This window comes from Podarcis pityusensis (assembly GCF_964106645.2).
Source record: "Podarcis pityusensis genome assembly, chromosome: 7".
NCBI classification, from domain to species: Eukaryota; Metazoa; Chordata; class Lepidosauria; order Squamata; family Lacertidae; genus Podarcis; species Podarcis pityusensis.
Window position 1 is genome coordinate 20,687,710 of NC_138031.1, and position 22,127 is coordinate 20,709,836.

The 22,127-nt window shown below is 42.6% G+C and overlaps 1 protein-coding gene across 2 annotated transcripts in view; it reads left to right on the plus strand.

Moving 5' to 3' along the window:
- The window catches only part of RSPO2 (R-spondin 2), a 104,001-nt gene extending 84,487 nt beyond the window's left edge, over positions 1-19,514 (plus strand). For both annotated transcript variants that reach the window (XM_081012853.1, XM_081012852.1), the window contains exon 6: positions 18,662-19,514. In XM_081012853.1, the coding sequence (XP_080868979.1) occupies positions 18,662-18,771 (110 nt within the window). In that variant the 3' untranslated portion in view covers positions 18,772-19,514. The remainder of the gene's footprint in view (positions 1-18,661) is intronic.
- The last annotated feature ends 2,613 nt before the right edge of the window (positions 19,515-22,127 follow it).

Here is a 22,127-nt window from a genome sequence, read left to right on the forward strand (position 1 = left end):
TTCCTCAGTGGGAACTAACGGTCAGGCATTCAACAGTGGTAACTTCTCTGAGCTCTGATGGGTAGACAGCTATGGGGAAAGGGCAAGTGTGTGGGCGAAGGAAGTGGCATCTATAAGTTTGGCAAGGACCGTGATACCTCAAGGACTGCCTCTCTCCATATGAACGTACCTGGACCCTGTGATCACCACCTGATACCCTTCTTTGTGTGCCTCCTCCATGAGAGATCCACAGGGTGGCAACACAAGAACGGGCCTTTTCTGCAGTGGCTCCCTGTTTGTGGAATGCTCTCCCCAGGGAGATTAGACTGGCACCTTCATTATATACCTTTAGGCACCAGGCAAAAATGTTATTCTTCAATCAGGCCACTGGCTGACTAACATCCTATGGGCTTTTACATGTTTTGGAGGGTTCTTGGTTTCCTTTGTTCCTATTCTTGTTTTGAGTATGTATTTTGTGTTTTTGTCTTGTGTCTTTATGTAGTGATCTGCCCTGAGGTCTACAAATGAAGAGCAGCATGCAGTTTTAATAAATAAAAAGAGGGTGACTTTTTTTTTCTTTGCTAATTCTAGAAGCCTCTGAGCCAAGATAGGAGAGGTGTGCTTGGTTGTAAGCAGAAAGAGTAAATATGGGGAGAGGGGAGACGTGGAAACCTGATGGAATAGAGACATTATCCCAGCATGCAGACACTGCAGAATAGAAGGCAGAGGAGTTGTAGCTGTGTATGTGAGAGGGCAGAGAAGGAAGGAAGGAAGGAAGGAAGGAAGGAAGGAAGGGAGGAAGGAAGGGCTTACACAATGGGTCGAGTAGTAATTCTGCACCTAAGTAATCATTTAGTACTGCAAAAATTGCACTGATGCCTGTGTATGCCCACACTTTAGTCATCACATAGACACCATTCAGTAGGGACTGTCAGCTGTCGCAAACATATCTAGGGTGCGTTTTTTCAAGCATTTCCAGAGGGTATAACTTAAGCCACTGTGGAAGGGCAAAGAAGCCGCCCCATTTGGCTGGCAGGGCCCCCAGAATAAATGTGATTACCAGGTACAATGACAGTTCTGCAATATCGCCTGCCACTTGGCATTGCTGTGAACTTAATGGCAGTTTGTGTCACGTGTTTTGCGCATGCCCTAAAGCTGTGCAGCTTTGACAGGATGTGGCAACTGAAACTAATCTCACGTTATCATCTTCACTGAATCTTAGTTTTAATACTTTAAATACTTTAATCCTGGGGAATATATCCCATGTGTTGGATCCGAATTAACTTCTGAGCCCCGTTGAAATTAGCGGGAATAATTAGTTGTGCCTCATGTGTTAAATCCTATAAATTTTCATGGGTTTAAAATAGGACTTGCATTGGCTGCATACACCCCCCCGCCAAGAATCCCGGGAACTGTAGTTTACCCGTCACATAGCTGCAATTCCCAACACATAGTTAATAAATGATGGTTCCCAAGATACTTTGGGAGGCAACATGTGCTTTAAATGTATGGTGTGTTAGGTAAAGGTAAGGCACCCTGGACGGTTTTGTTGTTTAGTCATTTAGTCGTGTCCGACTCTTTGTGACCCCATGGACCAGAGCACGCCAGGCACTTCTGTCTTCCACTGCCTCCTGCAGTTTGGTCAAACTCACGTTCGTAGCTTCGAGAACACTGTCCAACAATCTCGTCCTCTGTCGTCCCCTTCTTCTTGTGCCCTCAATCTTTCCCAACATCAGGGTCTTTTCCAGAGAGTCTTCTCTTCTCATGAGGTGGCCAAAGTATTGGAGCCTCGGCTTCAGGATCTGTCCTTCCAGTGAGCACTTAGGGCAGATTTCCTTCAGAATGGATAGGTTTGATCACTCCATAAGTGACCAATTCAAAAGCACCATAATTCAAAAGCATCAATTCTTCGGCGATCAGCCTTCTTTATGGTCCAGCTTTCACTTCCATACTACTGGGAAAACCCATAGCTTTTACTATACGGACCTTTGTTGGCAAGCTGATGTCTCTACTTTTTAAGATGCTGTCTGGACGGTTAAGTCCAGTCAGACTTGACTATGGGGTGCGGCGCTCATCTTGCTTCAGGCTGAGGGAGCGGACGTTTGTCTGCAGACAGCTTTCCAGCTCAAATGGTGTGTACATGGCATTTGTGTGAATTTTTCCCATTTTTTCTTCATAATTTTGTTCTCATTCTCTTGCTTCTCTTACTCTGACTTACTTTCCCCCCTTTTTTTCTTGAGTGTGAAAGGGAGGGTGTCTTATCGAATGACCTGTACTGCTGCTAATATATTGTCTCAACGTATTATTAAAACAAATGTTATAGATGTGATTTATTATTAAAAAAACAACTGAAATATCAGTGGGGAGGAAGAAACTGAAAGCTATTGTCTATACACACCAAATTCTGGTTTTCATTTTTCCTTCCAAATGCTAATATTTTTGCAGCATATTCCATGTATGCAACCAACCTGGATAAACGATGAGATCAACAGAGGAAAAACAAATCTGAAGGAAATTCTGGAGAAGAAAACCCTTAATGAAGGCTAATGACAAGTGATCATTTGTTGTTAATAATGTTTTCCCATGTTGTTGTTAGTAATGTTTTCCCATGGCCAACAAAACCAACACAACACCATCCACACACAAGGTGGTAACAGGCATTGGGAGTTCCAAGGTTTGCAGGAGTACAAAAACAAATGTACCCCCTAAGGAGGCCTTGGGCACACCCTAATGCGGACTAAGCATGACTAGTAATAATTGAGTAACTTCTCATCCAGTTTACATGCCATGCCAATTTATAGCATCCTCCCCAGTATCCTCAGAAACAGTTCTGAGGGTTCCAGGAGGAAAGGAGAAAGCTGCCTTTACACCGAATCAGACAATTTTTTGATGAAGTGCCCCATAATATTCTTGTTGAGAAGCTGGTAAAATGTGGGTTGGATGAGGTAACTGTTAGGGACAGTTAAGGCAGCTGGGTATGCTTAGCCTGGAAAAGGAGCGCCAAAGAGGAGATACGATAGCTATCTTCAAATATCTAAAGGGCTCTCACATGGAAGATAGAGCAAATTTGTTTTCTCCTGCTCTGGTGGGTAGGAACCAAAGCAACAGCTTCAAGTTACAAAAAAGGAGATTCCAACTATACATCAGGAAGATCTTTCTGGTGGAAAGAGCTGTTTGACAGTGAAACAGACTCCCTCAGAAGGTGGTGGACTCTCCTTCATGGGAGGTTTTTAAACAAAGGTTGGATAGCTGGCTGTCATGGATGCTTCAGTTGAGATTCCTGCATTGCAGGGCGTTGGCTTAGATTGTCTTGAGGGTCCCCTCCAACTCTGCAATACTATGAGTCCACTGTGGTCCACTTAGCTCCATACTGTCCACTCTGCACAGACTGGGAGCTTTCTTCTGGGGCTCCTCAGAGGGGTCTTTCCCAGCCGATTCTGCAGATGCCTGACATTGAACCTGGGCCTTTTTGCACAAAAAAGCCACCATACACTGCCATTGAGCTTTGGCCCAGTTGTGGAATCACTGCTGGGTTGCATTTGGCTTTCTTGGTCCGTCAGCTGAGCAGGCCTATTACAAAACTTACTAGTAAACTATGTGCATGTTTACTCAGAAGTAAGTCCCACTGGGCTCAAGGGGACACCATCCGTTGTGTGTTTAAGATGGCAGCGCTGAAAGCAAAAGAGAAAAATTCCATGCAAGCCCAGCATTGCAATTTAATAAGTTGTTACCGCAAGCTTCACCTTCCAGCATTTTTTGCTCAACAGGGCTCTTGACAGGTCACGTGGGCCATCCAGCCACCAAATTCTCCCTTTTGGGAATGCAAACAACTCACATAATTGTTCGAGAGAATAGCTGGATGGGTTAAGCAAGGGGAGGTTTAAGGTTTCTGAGCTATTTTGCAGAAAATGAAGTGATAACATTTACTGCTGGTGGTTGCATGGTTCAGTAACTAATTTTTTTTCTTTTAAAAAAAAAGTTTGTTTATGCTTAGTTTGGACGAAGCTAATACCAGGCGAGTTTTATAATCAAATTTTCCCCTAACAATCATACTTCCCTTTTAAAAATAGGAGCTAGCAGTGACCTTACTGAGGTCTTTTTTTCTTCTTCTTTTTTTAAATGTAAGCTATAACTCCAAGCGGTATCCTGCCTCGCTTGGACTTTTTGCTGTGCTTTCATGCCAGGACTTTCACTGGAAAATAAAAGCAGGGAATAATAATTAGATCTGGTTCGCTCCTCCTTGAAGCATCGCTCTGTGTTTATAACTGCCTAGATTTGTTTTTTAAAGGGGAGGAAAACAGCAGGAAATTGAGTATTTAATTATGGATATAATTCTGAAATTTGGAGATGTTTCTTTGTTTCATGAGCCAAGGTTCGTATCGGCTTTTGATTTTTATAGTCCCCAACACATTTGGCTTGTGCATCTCTACTGCAGACATTTTTTAAGTGAAAATGACTTCGAAAGGCATTTGCTGACTTGCATGGTTTCTTGAACTGCTGAGGGTTTTAAACCTAATTTCTAAGCTCCTGCCTGAACCTGGCATGGCCTGTTTCAGAAATGAGTGCGATCTAAGAAAGAGCTACTGTTGTATGGCATGTTTGAATTGTTGCAGCTGTTCAGGACCATTCATGACCTTCCTAGTTTCATTAAAGTGGACCTTTACTTTTCTGGGTGGGGTTCAAGCCAAGTTTCCAGAGATAATTGCTAGTGCTTTGTCCTTTGGAAACTTCCCCCATTGAAATATTTGCTTCCAATGATGTTTGCAGGACTGTAAGTGTAAGGGGAGGGAGGTATTGTGGAATCCTGGCCTCCTCAAACATACTGGGTTTTCATTAGAAAAAACAACCCAAAACTGAATTTTGTAAAATAGTTCTCTTCTCAAAAAACCATTAAAATGAATATTTTAAGCTAAAATAATTTAGAAATGCACGTTGAGATAAAAATAGTTATTATATTATGTCTGTCATGATGAAATATATATTCAAAACCAAAATGTTCTACAGTTTTTTTAAAAACACACACAACTCAAATGACTTAAAATTAAATGGACATAGACCACAAATACATAGATTCAGCCAACCCTAATGTACACTTCCTTGACATTTTAAAAATTAAATTAAATTTCATTTTACATTTAATACAGTAGGTGGTATTTAACTTACTCAGATGCATTGAAATGAATGCCCATGACTAAGGCCCATTAATTTCCAGACGTCTTTTCTGAAGAAAACGTAGTTGAATACCACACAATCAAATTAGTTTAAATGATATTGGGTTGTATGCAATGCTAGCCCTACGCAGAGTAGACCCATTGCAATATAGGTCAGTTCTGGATCTACTCTGGCTAGAGCTAGCACCATTAGGGCCAAGCTACGTGTTACATTAAATGTGTAATCACATTTGACATATTTTTTCTTCTACGTGGTCAGGGTTAGGGTGGGACTGTTGCATGTGGGAAGGCTCCAGCCAGTTGTGAGGCTAGCAGCTTCCCTCTCTTGCCAAAGAGAGAGGGACCGCCAAAGTACAAGATGGCCCCTTTATTCCACATAACTACATAAGCCAGCTGGACTGGCAGATGACTCTTATTTAAACCCTGGCAATGGGAAGGCATCCTCCCTTCCCCTCAGGGCAGCAGCTAGCTTAGGTAGTGCATTGCAAGCTGTGTCAAACACAGAGAAGGCGCTGTGCTCAAATGCCTCACCGCCGCTCTCTGTCCCCCAGCATCTGCCACCTGAGGCAGCCGCCTCACTCTGTCCAATGGTAGGACCACACCATCCATACATTCCACATATACAGACAATTGATGCTATAACCAGAGATCCTTTTAGTGATCTTCTTCCAAGACGAAACAGCTATATATAGTTATGCGACCTTCTTTTATATCAGTCTTTCGTATTTCTATTTCCCTTGGTATTTCACCGTAACTCTGATTGCTGTGCTGGCAGCAGTGGGTCAGGGTGTTTGGCTGTCAACCAGAAGATTGGTGGTTTGAGCCCACCCAGGGACAGCTGTGGTCAGGATTCTTGCATTGTAGGGGCTTAAACTAGATGACCCTTCCAACTCTTCTTCTTAATAATCTTTTTTATTTGATTTTTCAAATATCAGTTTATAACAAAACCAAATACATTCCCATATACAGAGATTTCTCTGAATCTCGCAACTTCCCCCCATCCCCTCTGTGGGTCCTAATGTCAACATTTTCAACTGCATATTATATCATAATCTATATTTTCTATCTACCCATATTATCCATCATATTTGTTACATTACAAGTAGGATTAAAATCCTGCTAATGTTTTCATCTGCTTACAGTGGTCACCTAAATGAATTATGAATTTTTCCCATTCTTCCTTAACGTTTTTGTCCTCTTGGTTCCTGAGCTTTCCAGTCAGCTTTGCCATTTTGACATAGTCTATCAGCTTAGTTTGCCATTCCTCTCTGGTAAGGACTCTTTCTTCTTTCCATCTTTAGGCTAGTAGCATCCGTGTGGCAGTTGTCACATACATAAAAAGTCTTTTCTGCTCCTTTGGAATGTTGGTACCTAATAATTTGTAATAAAAAGGCTTCTGGTTTTTTAACAAAAGTTATTTTAAAGATTTTTTCCCCCATTTCATTATACAGTGGTACCTCTGGTTACATACTTAATTCGTTCCGGAGGTCCGTTCTTAACCTGAAACTGTTCTTAACCTGAAGCACCACTTTAGCTAATGGAGCCTCCCACTGCCACTGCCCCGCTGCCACGCGATTTCTGTTCTCATCCTGAAGCAAAGTTCTTAATCCGAGGTACTATTTCTGGGTTAGCAGAGTCTGTAACCTGAAGTGTATGTAACCTGAAGCGTATGTAACCCAAGGTACCACTGTATATCATCTCTCATAAAGCTTTTATTACCTTATGAACACCACATATGATATCAATAGCAAGACCCTTCTGACTCTTCAATTCTATTATTCTTCTCCCTAATCTACAGCATTCCCAATAAATTGTACGGTTGAATCTTCGCCTGCACCTTACTGAACATTTTCAATCAAGCTTTGATTTTCCTGTCTACCAAATGGTTATAATCGTAGAATTGTAGATTTGGAAGATACAATTGTAGGTATAATATAGCCCAACAACTTAAAGCCAGGATGCACAACATGTTCTTGGACTAGAACTCTCAACACCCCTGATAATTGACCATGCTGGCTGGGGGCTGATGGGAGTTGGAGTCCAACAGCAATGGGGAACCACAAGTTCCCCATCCATTGTCTGTGATAGTTCCTAGCCATAAAGGACCGCTGAAGCCTTTCCATTGGCCAAACCTGTCAGGTCATGCTCCTGCTTTTGTAGCGCTTTGGACAATCTGCTGTGGGTGTCAGGAGTCGCTACAGTTCCACATTACATCCCAAAAACTGTTGCTCTGGTTTCTCTGCAAAAAAAAAAATCAAATTATTTTTTAAAAAAAGTTTTCTGTGATTGATGTAGATCGTCCTGCGTCAGTGCTGTTTCTGGCCAATTTTTCTTCTAGCCAACAGTTCCCAGGGCATCTTTCTTGTTAAAGAAAGAAAGAAAGAAAGAAAGAAAGAAAGAAAGAAAGAAAGATGTTTGCTTCATTTGTACCAGTTCAACAAATGGAGCATTTTAGAAAGAAAAGATGTCTGCTTAATTTGTACCAGTTCAGCAAACTGAGTATTTTTAAAAGGAAATTAAGAAAAACCTGCATATGCAATTTTTAGAGGGAGGATGTGCACAGATTATACTGAGACAAAGTGGAAAAAGAAAGGAAACATGTGAAAAATTAGAAGTATGTCGTCTGTCCCCCCCCTCCCTTAGTAATCAAAGCTAGGTTTCTGTAGCCTCGTTCCATGTTTTCGGTTAGGCTGCAATGTAGGTTAAAAACTAATTCATTATTGACCTGCAATTCCAAACCCCAACCACAATCGTTCTAACAATAAACTTTAAAAAGAAGTTATGGTTGGTGGTGGTATTTTTTCCTTATGAGGTTCACCTGCGGTGCTTAAAGAGGCACATACCTGGGTGTAGCTCTAGGAACTGAGTTGTGAAACTGAAATTGTACATGCTGGCAGGGAAATGTTTCTTGAAGTGATGCTTAAGATTCCTGCTGGGTCCTGTGCCGGAATCGCTGGTGCGGTGGGCTGTTATGCTAACCTTATGTTTCCCAAGAGCCAAGTTCAAATCTTCATTTCATATTTCATAAGTAAAGTGATTTTTGTTGGCTGTGAGATGTGGCTTGCGAGATGATTAATTTACTTTGCTTCGGCCGGAGCCATCCTTGCAGCCTGTGGTTCCTCTGTTTGGATCAGCTAGATGGGTTTTGGCTCAAGTTTGGAAGCAGCTGCTGACTGACTCCCCTCCCCCCCTTATTTATTTATTATTTTATCTATTTTATTTTATTTTAGCTTTAAGCAGTGTTCAGGGATCGTACATAGCATTTGTATCAGTGAAGAATTTGAGAGTGATCCACTGTCTAGCCTATGAGATGTTAAGTTCCCTAGCAAGTAAACATTACATTTATGACAAAACAGATCTGCTTTCAGAAGCTGGCAACAAATGGCAACCGCCACATGGAATTTTAGGGCCAAGGGGGATGAAATACAAGTAGATCAGGGCCAGCTTTTTATTTTCATTTTTTTTAAAAAAAACACAAAACTTTACAGATGAGCTTGTGGCTTACGGATATCTTGTCAGCAGTAAACCCTTTAATGGCGTTATTCATGGAGGTATCTTACATCACCCCTCTCCATCGTCCTGTAGATTAAGACGATCCGTTCTTGTGTAAATACAGTTTAAAATTGTACAGCCATCTCCACAGGGCATTTGCCTGCTGGTTCTTCTCCGTAAAGAAAGGTGTGAGTCAAGACTCCGCATGATAGCTGCTGTTTCCTGTGTCATCCTTCCATGATTGAGGAGCTCTTACTTAGAGCACCCCAATTCAGATCTCCGCCAAGCCCCACCAAAAGGAACAGAAATGCTGCTGCGCTTGTAGGCTTCTCACAAGCCTCTGGTTGGCCACTGTGACAAGAGGATACTGGACTAAATGGGCCACTGGCCTAATCCAGTGGGTCTCTTCTTACGGTTATTTTACCTTAAGGCCTGGTGCTAAGAGGAGGAGGAGGAGTTTGGACTTGATATCCCGCCTTTCATTCCCCTTAAGGAGCCTCAAAGCAGCTTACAAGCTCCTTTCTCTTCCTTCCCCCCCAACAAATACTCTGTGAGGTGAGTGAGGCTGAGAGACTTCAGAGAAGTGTGACTAGCCCAAGGTCACCCAGCAGCTGCATGTGGAGGAGCGGAGAAGCGAACCCGGTTCACCAGATTACGAGTCCATCACTCTTAACCACTACACCACGCTGGCTGTCCAACTACAGGGTTGGAGTTCAGTCACCTCAATGATTCAAGTTGCAAGATTTTTTAGGGCCGGGGTGAAGAACCTCAGGGGACAAATGTGCTCCACCCCAAGCCTCTCTGTCTAGCCCTTGGGATGCTGCCCAGGTGAAGTCCCCGCTTCATGCCTCATCCTGAACCTGCTGTAACCAGAGTCCCCCTTGAGTGGTTGTGCCTGACTAGAATGTGTTAGTCAAGGGTAAGAAATGTCACTCCATTGCCTGGATAGGTCACTTCCTCGTTCACACTGAGAAAATATTGGAGGTGAATACCTTCTGAAGTGTTCTTCTGACCACCTTCTTTTGGAAGAATCTCAGTGCAGGTGATGTGCAAACAACAGCAGCATCAGTCTCAGTTAGGGATGGAGAAACCTGTCAGTCTCCATCTCTTTCCATTTCTCCTTTCCCTTTTTTAAATATAATTTTTAAATTAATTTTCAGCATATCATTATTTAACGGTAATTAAGCATATTTTAACGTCTTATACAATTTTTTTGACTTCCATCAATCTCATCTGAAAATTTTCCAGTCTAATATCTAAATATACATTTCCCACTTATTCAATTACATTTAATTCATAACTATTATCACTCTTCTTTCTCTAATTTGGAATGTTTCATACATTTCTCCTTACACAACTTCTTGTAGTCCTACTAGCATAATTTCTTGGTTACAAGTGCTCCTCAGATAGTTCATATATTTGTTCCAATCTTCTGTAAATCTCTGGTCCCGCAGGTTTCGAATCCTTCCTGTCATTTTGTCCAATTCTGCATAGTCCATTAATTTTGTTTGCCATTCTTCTTTCGTCGGCATCTCTTACTGTTTCCATTTCTGGGCTAACAATACTCTTGCCGCTGTTGTTGCGTATAAAAACAATTTAACATCTTGCCTATTAATATTCTCTCCTATAATACCAAGTAAAAATGCTTCGGGTTTTTTTTAAAAATGTGTATTTCAACATCTTTTTCCATTTCCCTTTTCCAATCATAAGTTCAATTTGTCCCATTTCTGTTTCACTCTGTGATTTCCCCTCCCCTGACAAAATGTGCATTCCTGCACATTTCTTCTAATATACACATTTATATGCATGTTTACCTCATATACACATTTTTGCAAGCATTCCCCCCCATGTAGTGCATTTTGTACATTGATTTCAGCAGTGAGTGTGGTTTTCGTGTGAACCTTTCCCCCAAATAAGATTTTTTTGCATGCATTTTTCGGTTTCAGGACTGCCTCAAAGCATCTGGAGAGGGGCGAGTTTCGAAGGAAGTTGAGTCTCAGTTCGTGTATGGGTTCAGGAGGTACCAGTTATATTGTTTTGCAAAAAAGTACTGACTGAATGAATCATCCCCTGCAATCCCTAGTCTCAGTGGGTGATGCACGGTTCAGAATAAAATCTGGGAATCGACTAAGCATCCAAAAGAGTGAAAAAATACAGTAACCTAGCAAAGTTCATTTTCAAGGTCCCCTGAAGTCCACAGATGATGAGGAAACAGGCTGCTTCTTGGAGACTAAAGCAGAGACATTAATACGTGTGCTAAATCTTTCGCCAGAAGACAAAAATATCTGAGTATACATTACAATTTGAATAAATCAAACCTGTCTTTATCTGTACGAATAAAAATAGCTATGACAACTATAACATTACCTGGGTAATCTTTCTCTCTTCTTTCTTTCTGTCTTTAAAGCACAGATTGAAGGAGACATTGATTCCAGACTAAGTTAGATGCGCCTAGGCTTAACTGAAAGCAAAAATATGTATTTCGCTTCAGGTTTTACAATATATGAGGCAGTTTTTTAAAAAACAACAACAAAACAATTTTAATGGTGGTCTTTTGGGCTGATAATGAGTAGCAGCTTCCTTTTTAGTAAATTGTTAAACTTCCTTGCACTTTCTTCAGTATTTTTTTAAGACACTGATACACGCTCAGTTCAGATGTCTCAGTTCAGCAATGATTTGATAGAACAGGTGCTCATGCACCAAATGGCAGAGAAGACTTTCTGGTTTGTTAAACCACAGTTTCTCAATGATGTCTAGACCAGGAAACTCTGGTTTAAGCCCAGCCTTCCCCAATGTGGTACTCTCCAGATGTTCTGAAATACAACTCACATCAACCCCAAACATCATGGCAAATGGTCAGGGATGATGGAAGTTGCAGTCCAAAACACCTTGAGGACATCTGCTTAGGGAAGGCTGGTTTAAGCACTCCCTACAAACCAAGGTTGCATATTGCAAAGTCCCAGTGACCTGGTTCAGATTTAAGTATTGTTGCTGGATGAACTATGGTGGTGGTGGTGATTTTGAGAACAAGCAAGTGATGAGCTTGGTAGGTACTCTTCTTCCATTATCTAGTGCAAACCATAGTTTGCTGGACATTAAAGTCTGGAAATAATATTCTTTCCTAGGAAAAACTGATAGTAAATGATTTGCTTTCCTGAATTGTGCCAACCTGGGTTTTTGTGAGAGTATTTCAGTTCCACAGAAACTAGAATGAATTTAAAATGGCACAGCAGCAAAGCTTAGTAAACTTCACCCGTGATTGTGGACATCCATGTCTGCACAATTATCATCAAGTTGGAGGTTTATATTTTATGAAAAAATCTGTGAGCACGACTGGTTTAGTAGCTCTGAAGCAATGATGAATATCTTCATGTTGACCCATCCAAACATGACGTGAACCTCCCCAGGCGGTGTCTCTGCGCCAGACATAGCTGCAGACTCCGGGCCAGAAGTACAGCAAAGCTCTAGGCTCAGGGCATATGGAATAAAGATAGACTTCTAAGTTAAACAAATACTAATACAAATAGCTGCTGGCGGTACAAATGATCTTCTTTTTCCTGTTTGCATTGTAAGTTGCATGACAGCTTCTAGCTAGCGATTGTTGAGCGTGCAAGACTCGAAATGGGTCTCTTTTGGTATAAGTGTACATTTGGACAGGAGCTATAGCTTAGTGGTTTGTGTATGGCAAGTACCTGTATTTAAACGGTGGGTGGCCTGCATCCCTCTGAAGGTAGTTGGACTCCAGCTCTCATCAGCCGGTCAGCATGACCAGTGGCCAAGGGCGATGAGAAACTGGTGAGTTCCAACAACATGTGGATGTCCAACAGACTGTCCTGGCCAGCTTTAAGGGATTTTAGGGCTCACTGAATGGGAGTTGTAGTCCAATGACATTAGGAGGAACACGGGGTTCCCCATCTTAGGGCTGGGACAGACCTTTGCCTGAGACCTTGAAGAGTTGTCTGCTTGTAGAGCACTGAGCTAATGTGTTCTGAAGCACTACAAGGGTGCAGAATGCAGGACTAGACCTCTTATGTGTCAGTTGCTCCATATACATGATAAAGCAGTGCTATTTTTCTAGAAAAAGAGGTGCTGGAACTCACCATGAACGCCTCCCTTGTTCTCTTATAATGGCAATGGCGCCCACCTGAGAGGCGCCAGAACTCAGTTCCGGCGAGTTCCGGCTGGAAAAAAGTCCCTGACTACAAGTATAGTATTGTTTTTCTGCCCTTTTGCAGGAGGAAGGGGTTTTTGTGTGTGTCCTTCATCTTATTTATTTATCGCACACCTCTCTAACGAGTAGCACTCTGCAAATGAAAAACTGGCTACGAGCAAATACATTCCCAACATTTTGACGTTTCGTAGAAAAGGTCCTTAATGGAGCATAATCTGATTTGCATTGTGGAAATTAAATTTTACCGGCGCCACACTCACGGGATTCCCCTCCCCTTCTTTGTAGCATTGGGAGAGAGAAAAAGAGAGAGAAAAAGAGAGAAGGTATGCCAAGCAGAGCCTGGTGAGAACACAGGGAGGCAAAGTATCTGCTTTTGAAACGTTAAGCAGGGCGAAATCTAAGCCAGAATGCGGGACGTGGTGCATTTTTTCGTGCTCTCCTGATGTTTTGTCTAAAGACCTGTTTAACTGATCCCTAACCATCAGCTGCAAGTTGCTTTTAATTTAGTGGTCCGCTGCGAGCACCGAACATTTTCACAGCTGTTAAGTAGTAGTTACTTTGCTTTCAAAGAAGCACCCCGAAGCTCTGCTTGTTAATCACAAAGCACCCTGGTGGTCATTGTTTTGTGTTTGAACAGCCCACTTATCCACCTTGGTTTGTTTCCTAGAGGTAATGACCCAAAGTAGGCTAATAAACCCTTTCATGGTGTGGCAGCTCTTTCATCTCCATCCTTTACTTTATTGATCTCCATTGAAGCACCGAATGGCTTTGTAGTATAATTGCACTTAAGGAGTTGTGTGTGGATGCTCTTGGTGGGAGTAGCAGGAATTTGAAGGCAATGATTTTGAAGTTCAGTAACTGAATAAATGTGGGAATGTTGAGTGTGGAGAGCAGGTTTTGTCCCCTTGGAAATATCAAGGACCTAGATGAACCTGCTCTCAAGCAGCATGTTGCTGTTGTTTAGTCGTTTAGTCGTGTCCGACTCTTCGTAATCCCATGGACCAGAGCACGCCAGGCTCTCCTGTCTTCCACTGCCTCCCGCAGTTTGGTCGAACTCATGTTAGTAGTTTCGAGAGCACTGTCCAACCATCTCGCCCTCTGTCTTCCCCTTCTCCTTGTGCCCTCAATCTTTCCCAACATCAGGGTCTTTTCCAGGGAGTCTTCTCTTCTTATGAGGTGGCCAAAGTATTGGAGCCTCAGCTTCACGATCTGTCCTTCCTGTGGGCACTCAGGGCTGATTTCCTTCAGAATGGATAGGTTTGATCTTCTTGCAGTCCATGGGACTCTCAAGAATCTCCTCCAGCACCATAATTCAAAAGCATCAATTCTTCAGCATTGCATTGGCTTCCCCATAGCCTAAGATCTGGAGAGGCCTTGTTCTGATGCAACTCCCTTCATATATTACATTGGCTTCTTCTAGTAACAGGTCTTTCTTTCTGGGACTCCTGTCCTATGGAAACTCATCTTCAAGGAGCCCAATCAAGTTCCAGGACTCTGTATATTTTGATCGTGGGTGAAGATAGGGATGAGCAAGTCAGTTTCTCATTTTTCCAATATTAACTTCAGTTCTCCACATCAGTTTCCCCACAAAAAAGAAACCCTCTCAAAAGTTCGGCGTTTTAGTGTCCCTTTGTCCTAATATGCACACCTTTCTGAGCAATCTTGACTCGTCGGAGAACTGCATTGCAAAATTTGGAGAACTGCCAATTTCACTTTGCATGTTCTGAATGGGAAATGCAAACCAAACCGAAATTCTCCCCCGTCCCCTAGGCGCGAGGCTTGCTAATTTGGTTTCCATCCGTTGTCTGTTTTTAATTTGTAATTCCAAAGTCTATTCTGATGGTTTCTTGTTCGCTGTGGCTTTGGTATTGCAATTCTCTGTATTTTATGGTGTGCCACTCTGTGTGTGCTCTAGGGACCAACCAGCAGAGTAAATATGTAATTAACAATGACAGAGATGCCATTAGCTAAGCGCCATGGATTTTTCAATCATTCAGTTTCTAACCAGTCTTTAACTAAAGGTCAATGCATCCAAGATGCTCGCCATGAGTGAGCTGCAGAACCAACACTCTCTACAATGAGTGGTTCCCAGCTGAAGGATTTGCCATGTAGATCACCACCATTCTGTTAAGAGTCTTCCCACCAATGGCAGGTAATGTCTTGCAGGGACATGGCGACTCTTGACACGATGACAAACATCCTATGTTTACAGCTGGGGTAGGGATCACTCACCACAGGGAGACTATTTCAACTTTTGCAGCACAGTTTTGCAAAGCAGGCATTCCAGTTGGGGCACATTACACGACAGTCGCTTGTGCTTCCGGTTGTGCAAAACTAGAGGAGCAAGATGCATTGCTTAGAGTCAGACATCGGAGGCGGATTGCGGGTACAGACGGATGGGCACCCTTGACCCTTCTTAGGTTGGGCTGATTGAGAAATGATCCGAGTTATTCACAAAATAAATTAGAATAGCTCCATCGATTTTCTAAGCCAATCTGACATTTGAAAAATAAGCCCACCTCCCAGTTTTCTGCTCAATGTCCAGATAAAATTGGGGAAAACAATGACTCTCTGGATGTTGCTGAACTACAACTCCCATCAGCTCCAGCAAGCCTGGCCCAAAATATTGGGATGTCATTCAGAAACATATAGAGGACTGCATACCTGCTTTAGAGTCATGAAACGTCCCAATATTGATGGGATTCCATCCTATTGGAAATACCATTCTGATCCCTCGAGGTTTCGGAGACCATGTCTAGATTATCGTCAGCCTCAGCCCCGGCTTCCATTGTTTTATTATTTTGCCTGCTCTTTTACTGCTGATGTTTCACATTATACAATATAGATATTGTTTGGACTGCTATATGGAAGCCAGTTTGAGATCTCTCTGCATCTGTAACTGAGATGGCGGGTTAGTTACCTTTTGTAGAAATGGGGAGGATGGAAAAGGATCAAAGGTGAACAAGTTTCCACAAGGAAACTTGGAATTGTAGCCCTAGCATGAAGGATGGGAGTGTTTAGGAAGGATTTTTAGGAAGGGAAATGGGGTCCGACAGAGCCTTAATGAGGCGTAGCCACATTTTCTTAATTTTCTGTGGGAGAGCTAAGGATGCACTTCAGCTCCCATTCCTGCCAACAGAATAGGCTTGGCTGGATCATGCCCTTGACATGTTTTTCTTTTAAAATCTAGTAGGAAAAATAGCTTGTGTGGCACCTTCCAAAATTGTGGGTATTACCCAATGTTAGCGATGCTGCAGATCAACTGAAATTAATGGGCACTAATTTCACTGGGCCATCTCTGAGTCAAACTTAGTTGGATACAGCACTTTACATGGGATCCAAATCATTTCAACTAACACCACCACAACAAAATAAGAGAGCAATAAATTAATTCTACCACTCCGGATTTTAAATGTGAATACCTAGTGCCCTCCTGTGGCTGAAGAGTGCATATTGTAACCCAAAGAAACTACAGGTGACTCCTGTTGCCAAGCAGATGAAGGCCTTGCCCATGCATGGTATTGAATTATACTATAATAAAGAATTGTTATGTAAGTGTGAGATGCATATATTTTATAATGTTGTTGGACAAAGCACCAGCCTTTCGTTCTGGTGCATCCATCCACTCTCTGAATTGCTGCAATCTATTATTTTTCCACCTTCCTTGCACCCTTAACAAACCACAGTCCCCAAAATTATTTGCGAGAAGCCATGACTGTTCAAAGTGGTATAATACCACTTTAAATGTGTGAATGTGGCCTTTGAAGGGCTTGGGCCACATGGCCCAGCAGCGTCTTCTACAAATTCTTTCAGTGTGTAAAGGAGCTTGTGTGACTCTGCCCCCAATTGTGTGACTATTACGGAGCAGCATGAAACCTGAATTTGCTTATTTCTCCTCTTCCCTCCCCTTTCATTGTCCTTTTATGCCGTTCTGCTTAAGCTGAGTTCTAACAACATCCCTGTGCCAAATTGCAAAAAGGAGGTCCCTTTCATCCCAGGCCCTCAAAGCTTGGACAGTCTTAGCATCTTCAAATATGCCTTTGCTGAGGGTGCATTTGGAATAGGGAAACACCACCAGAATAGTGTTTGCTGTGGGTTGCTGGGATAGCCTGTGATCTAGAATCTCTTAAGTCTACTGCATTTCATTGCCCTTTCACGGGGGACATGACGTATTTTCAAAAGCATGCTGGCAATTTGATCCAGTTCTCACTCAGAGGAGGAACAAATGGCATTAGACTGCTTCCCGTTGGAAAAAAATGGAGGGCCGTGCTCTGAACTGCCGGCTTAATTAGTTCAAGGGACTGCCTTGGAAAAAGCGGAGTTTGTTCTTTACTCCATAAAATTCTGCTTGATGCATTTTTAAACAGAAGAAGCTGTCTTATATTGGGTCAGCCTGTTGGTCCATCTGAGCTCAGCTTTGGAATGACAGCAGGTTTGCAGGGTCTTCGGATGGGAGGCTATTTCAGCCTTACCTAGAGATTGAACCTGGAGTGTGGAAAGGTGATGCTGTTCCACTGAACTATGGCTCTTCCCATAAAAGGAAGATGCCAAGTCAGACAATTGGTCATATCTAGTACTGTCTACACCAAATTACAGAAGCACTGCAGGGTTTTGAGACAGGAGGCTCTCCCAGCCCTATCTGAAGATCCCAGGCGGGGTGCCAACTTGAAAAAAATAATGGGGGTGGGTACATAAGCCCCGCCTGGCATAATCAATGTGGGGTGGGGATTACCTGCCCCCCATATTTTATTCCAGTTGGCACTCCTGGGAAGAGGAGTCATTGTTGCACCACATCATTTGACCCTGTTCCCACCCCAAACCAGTAATACCATTCAGGGCTGGAGCTAGGAATAGTGGGGGCATTCAGCCTTGTTTGCATTTTATTGAGATGCTAACAAATTCACACTGCTCGAAGCAACGCATGACTCAAAACACAGCCATCCTTTGGAAATTGCACTTTGCTGAATGTTGCGGTGCAGTTGTCCAACCAAACAGTGGGTTGTATTTAGTGCAGGGTTCTGTCAGTGCAAGGATTGCTACTAGTACACTGGGGTTTTCCTCTCTCTCTCCCTCCTATGCAGCCCCCCATATATATATTCTAGGGGCTCCCCCAACCCTCTAGAGCAGATTTAAGGAGGGTACAGTGGATGTACGAGAGGAGGAGAGGGGGGAGGTCCCATTATGCAAGTGGAAATCTTCATGTTGATGGGACAAGTCCATGGAACACTGCCACAAAAAGGCATTATATTAAGGGAAATTGCTTGCATAAATGTATATACATCAATCAAAACAACAATGTATTTTTAAGGAGAAATGGGCACTAAAATGCTGATGGGGTTTTTTTGAGGGGTTTTTTTTAATGCAAATGGTTGCAGAAATGTGGAAAACTTAATTTAAGATCGGAAGAATGAAAAACTGGTGGAACCGAAATGGACAGATGTGCCCATTCCTGGTTGGAGCACACTTGAAAGCTGCTAAAGTTGACCTCCCTGCGGTGACTGGTGCTCATGTGGCCTCCCAACGTTTTAAAAACGCTGCATGGAACTTGACCATGACCTTATTCATCCTCCTCCCTCTCCACATTCCTGGTGCCCATCGGAGGGAGCGTAGAGGATTGCCACGTGATGCCCCAACTCCATTCATTATAGCAGCTATGGATGAGAATCAGTTGCTGCGAGGAGTCCATTGTCGCTGCCATTGTGTCTTTTCTTTTGGGCATGGGCTCCAGCTGCCCGATACAAACTTTTTTGTAGTCGTTCTCTCTCTTCTCCCCGTCTCTCAAAAAGGTATGTCTTTTTCTAATTGCTCACTGTTGGCTTACGATGTGTGTGTGCTCTCTTTCTTGTAGGAAAGAGGACACCGAAGATAAAAGACAAGAAGAAGAAGAAAAAGAATTTAATGGAGCGAGCACAGAAGCAGCACAGCCTCTTCTTAGCTACAGACCGAGCCGACCAATAAAGACTTTGGTCATGTGTTTCTGTTGTTCTTATTTTTTATTTTATTTTTTGCAAAATGCACAGAAGCTGCTAAATGCTCATGCACACTGATGCACTGCAATTCAGCTGCTGCTTTGACAGTATTGGTTGCAAATAACTTGTGGAGGGGGGAAAAAGAGAGAGGATATGTCCACAAGCTTGTTTGTATGTGTGTTATTTATACTTTTGTTGTCGTCGTTATTGCCGTCGTCGTTGGTTTTACCCCCCCAACCCAAAAAAAAAAAAAAACCCTGGAGACTCCAGGGACAGAACAAGCGCACTGAGTTGAATCAGTGGGTGTGGGTATCCAAAAAGCTCTTCTTTTTGTTTTGTTTTCTGTTTTGACTTCAGTCGGTGCCTGCAAGATGGAGGCAGCCAGCGTCTTGGCATGGAATGTTGCAGCAGGAGCTTCGGGCTGCAAATCATCGCTGGGTGATGACGGACTTGTGCATATTTATATAAGGAAAGGAACTCGGGGGAGTTTAGCGTTGCATATATGTCCTCTCGTTTCTCATCTTGTACATTTTTCAAGAGTAAATAACACTAAGCAGATATTCATAGATAATGTACTTTTTGTCCTCAGCACCTGTTGTATTGGAACAGTTGTATAGTCAAACTGCTCTTGACTGATATATCACAGGAGTTGCTGCTTAGTATTTCTGGAGCATAGCAATTCCCATGTGTACATATTATGCTGTCTACGTATAAATAAACCTATTTACAATACGCCTGTGTCTGTTTTTCTGTATATGCAATTCATTACTCATCTTCGGTGTCGGGTCACTTTGGTTCCAGTTAGGGATTGGGTAGGGTGGTGGAATGTGAACCTAACCAAATTTGCAGTTCCTGAACCAGCAGGGCAGCCGAAAACACTTTGGAATTTCCAGCTTTCCGAATTTTGCAATGCACATCTCTGACCAAAACATGCATTACAATGTGTGCATTGGTGAAAAGTATGTGCAGCAATGCGTATAGTGGACAAATGTGTAGAATTATGAGAAATGATTTGTTTACAATGTCTGCAAATGTGTGAAGAAATGGGATGAACTGATCCCATCTGTTTAATGAAAAGAGCAAAGAGAAACAAGTAACTTCCATCCAAGTGGGATTGTTCTACCATTGACAGCAGCATAGAGCTTAAAATCTGCATAGCATATACATCCCCCCATTAGCTACAGACATATCCGTACCATTTTCAAAATGCAACATAGAGACTAACAATGTGTACCTCAACTTATTTTTTAAACTGCTGTTGCTGCTCATTTGGGAGAATCACAAAAGAGAAAATGGATGACTAGGAAGCATGCCTTCTAGTTAAACCATCAATATCAAGGACTCATTCTATTTAGCCCAACCAGCTTTTAGGGTGTGCCTTGTCATTAACCTTTCAGAGCCTCGATTCAAAGTTCTCCCATTTGGAAGTGTTAAACCACCACTGGCTACATTCTTCCACACGCTAAACACTCAGGCGTGGTACTAAAATACGTTGGCCTTCAAAATGGCTCTTCTTGCAACCCACACAGTTTGATAGCCATGTTACTAAGGTTTAGGGGGTGGCGTCCTCTCTACCAAGAGGGGAGGTTAAAGCAGTCTTTTCCATTTCTCATCCCTGTGATTTAAAAAAGCCTCAATTTGTTAGGAAGTCCATTTGACTTTTAACTATATTGTTGCAGAAATGTGGAGGACTGAATTTAAGGCTGGGAAAATGAGAAACGGAGAGACCCAAAATTGACAGATCCTTCCATCCCTAATTGCAAGCAACTCTTTAGATCACCGTGACCTTGATAATTGTTGCTTGGGTCTCAGGAACTCAACAAGCCTTTAATTTCTACATTTCTTTCCCCCCCTGCACTGAAAGAAATAGTTGTGTGCTCGGGCAAACAAATCAAAGCCAAAACGTGCAAGAGCAGCAAGCACGTTTGATTGCTACTCACTAACCAGAGCGGGGTTGAGATTGAGACCTGTCAGTCAGCAAATCCCTTTTGAAATTGCAGAGACCTAAAGACCCACTTCAGAGCAATCAGAAAAATGTTTTAGAATCAAAATGCTTTTGGAGTGTGAAGCATATGGAAGTGGAGTAAATATTTAAGCTTTACAAAAATGCCATGTTGGCTTTGTAGATAGCTGCTTTACGTAATTACCACCTATCCCTTATATAGGGCCAGGATCCAGCCCCCTCCCAATACACACTCAGAGTGCAGAGTGGGCTGTGTTGTAAGTAACACCAACTGACTTTGTAGGAAAGAGTAAGAGCTCAATTCTGGACATGTTTACTTAGAAATGAATACTGCAGAGTTTAATCAGGTTTACTCCCAAGTAGCATAAAAAGCAAAGATAGCAGTGCCAATCCATAAATTGGTTGAAATCCACAGTTGGGTAATACATTTATGTAGAACAAATTAAAATGTCATGGACTCCTGTCAAGCTTTCAAATTCCACAGAACTCTTCATAGCCATAAGGTCAGCTTGGAGACACAGTCCTGAGATAGGACTCTCGGGTGCTAGAGTTACCTTGGAACTGGGATAAGAAAGCAAGCATGGCTTCTAATTTCTGGGAATACAAAGCCTGGTTTGGAACTAGAGATGTTGGAGAACTCCATCAGAAATGTAAATGGGAGTGGAAATGGCCACAGTTCCCAAGCTTGCCCGAGGTCAGAAGTGGAAATCACACAAGCAAAAATGAGCAGTATTTGTTATACAGAGTGTGTGTTGGTCTATAAATGTTTAACATTCATGACACTTTCTGCATTGTTTTTGACATTTCACTTCCATTGAAATGCACTGAATGGAAAGCGAGACAAAAGAATGTAGGTTTTAGCAGAAGGTGAATTGCAGTGGAATGGAAACAGTGCTGAATGCAACAAACACAGGACAGGATGGAGATTGCTGACTCCTACACCCCTGCTTGTAACCCAGAGCTGTCCCATGCCTTAAGCCAGGAGTGGGGAGCCTTTTTTTGCAGATCAAGGGCCTCATTTGCTTCTGGACTATCTTCTGATGGTCACATCTGGTGGTGGGTGGAACAACCAATATGAATGTTCCCTTCAGAAACATTGTACACACACGTGCGTGCGTGCGCGCGCGCGCACACACACACACACACAGCCTTCCCCATCCTCCAGCCAGACAAGCCGGAGTCATTTTCACAATTCAAGTCCATATTCCACTCAACCAACTTACTCAAGAAGGGTGAAAGGAAGGTATGTGGTTGAGGAGGAGGTGTAACCTAGGGAGGCCTGCAAGGGTCAGATAAATAAGCCTGGAGGGCCACATTTGAAACAGAGGTTTGAGATTCCCCACCTCTGCCTTAAACAAAACACAGAGGTTTGTGGATAGGTG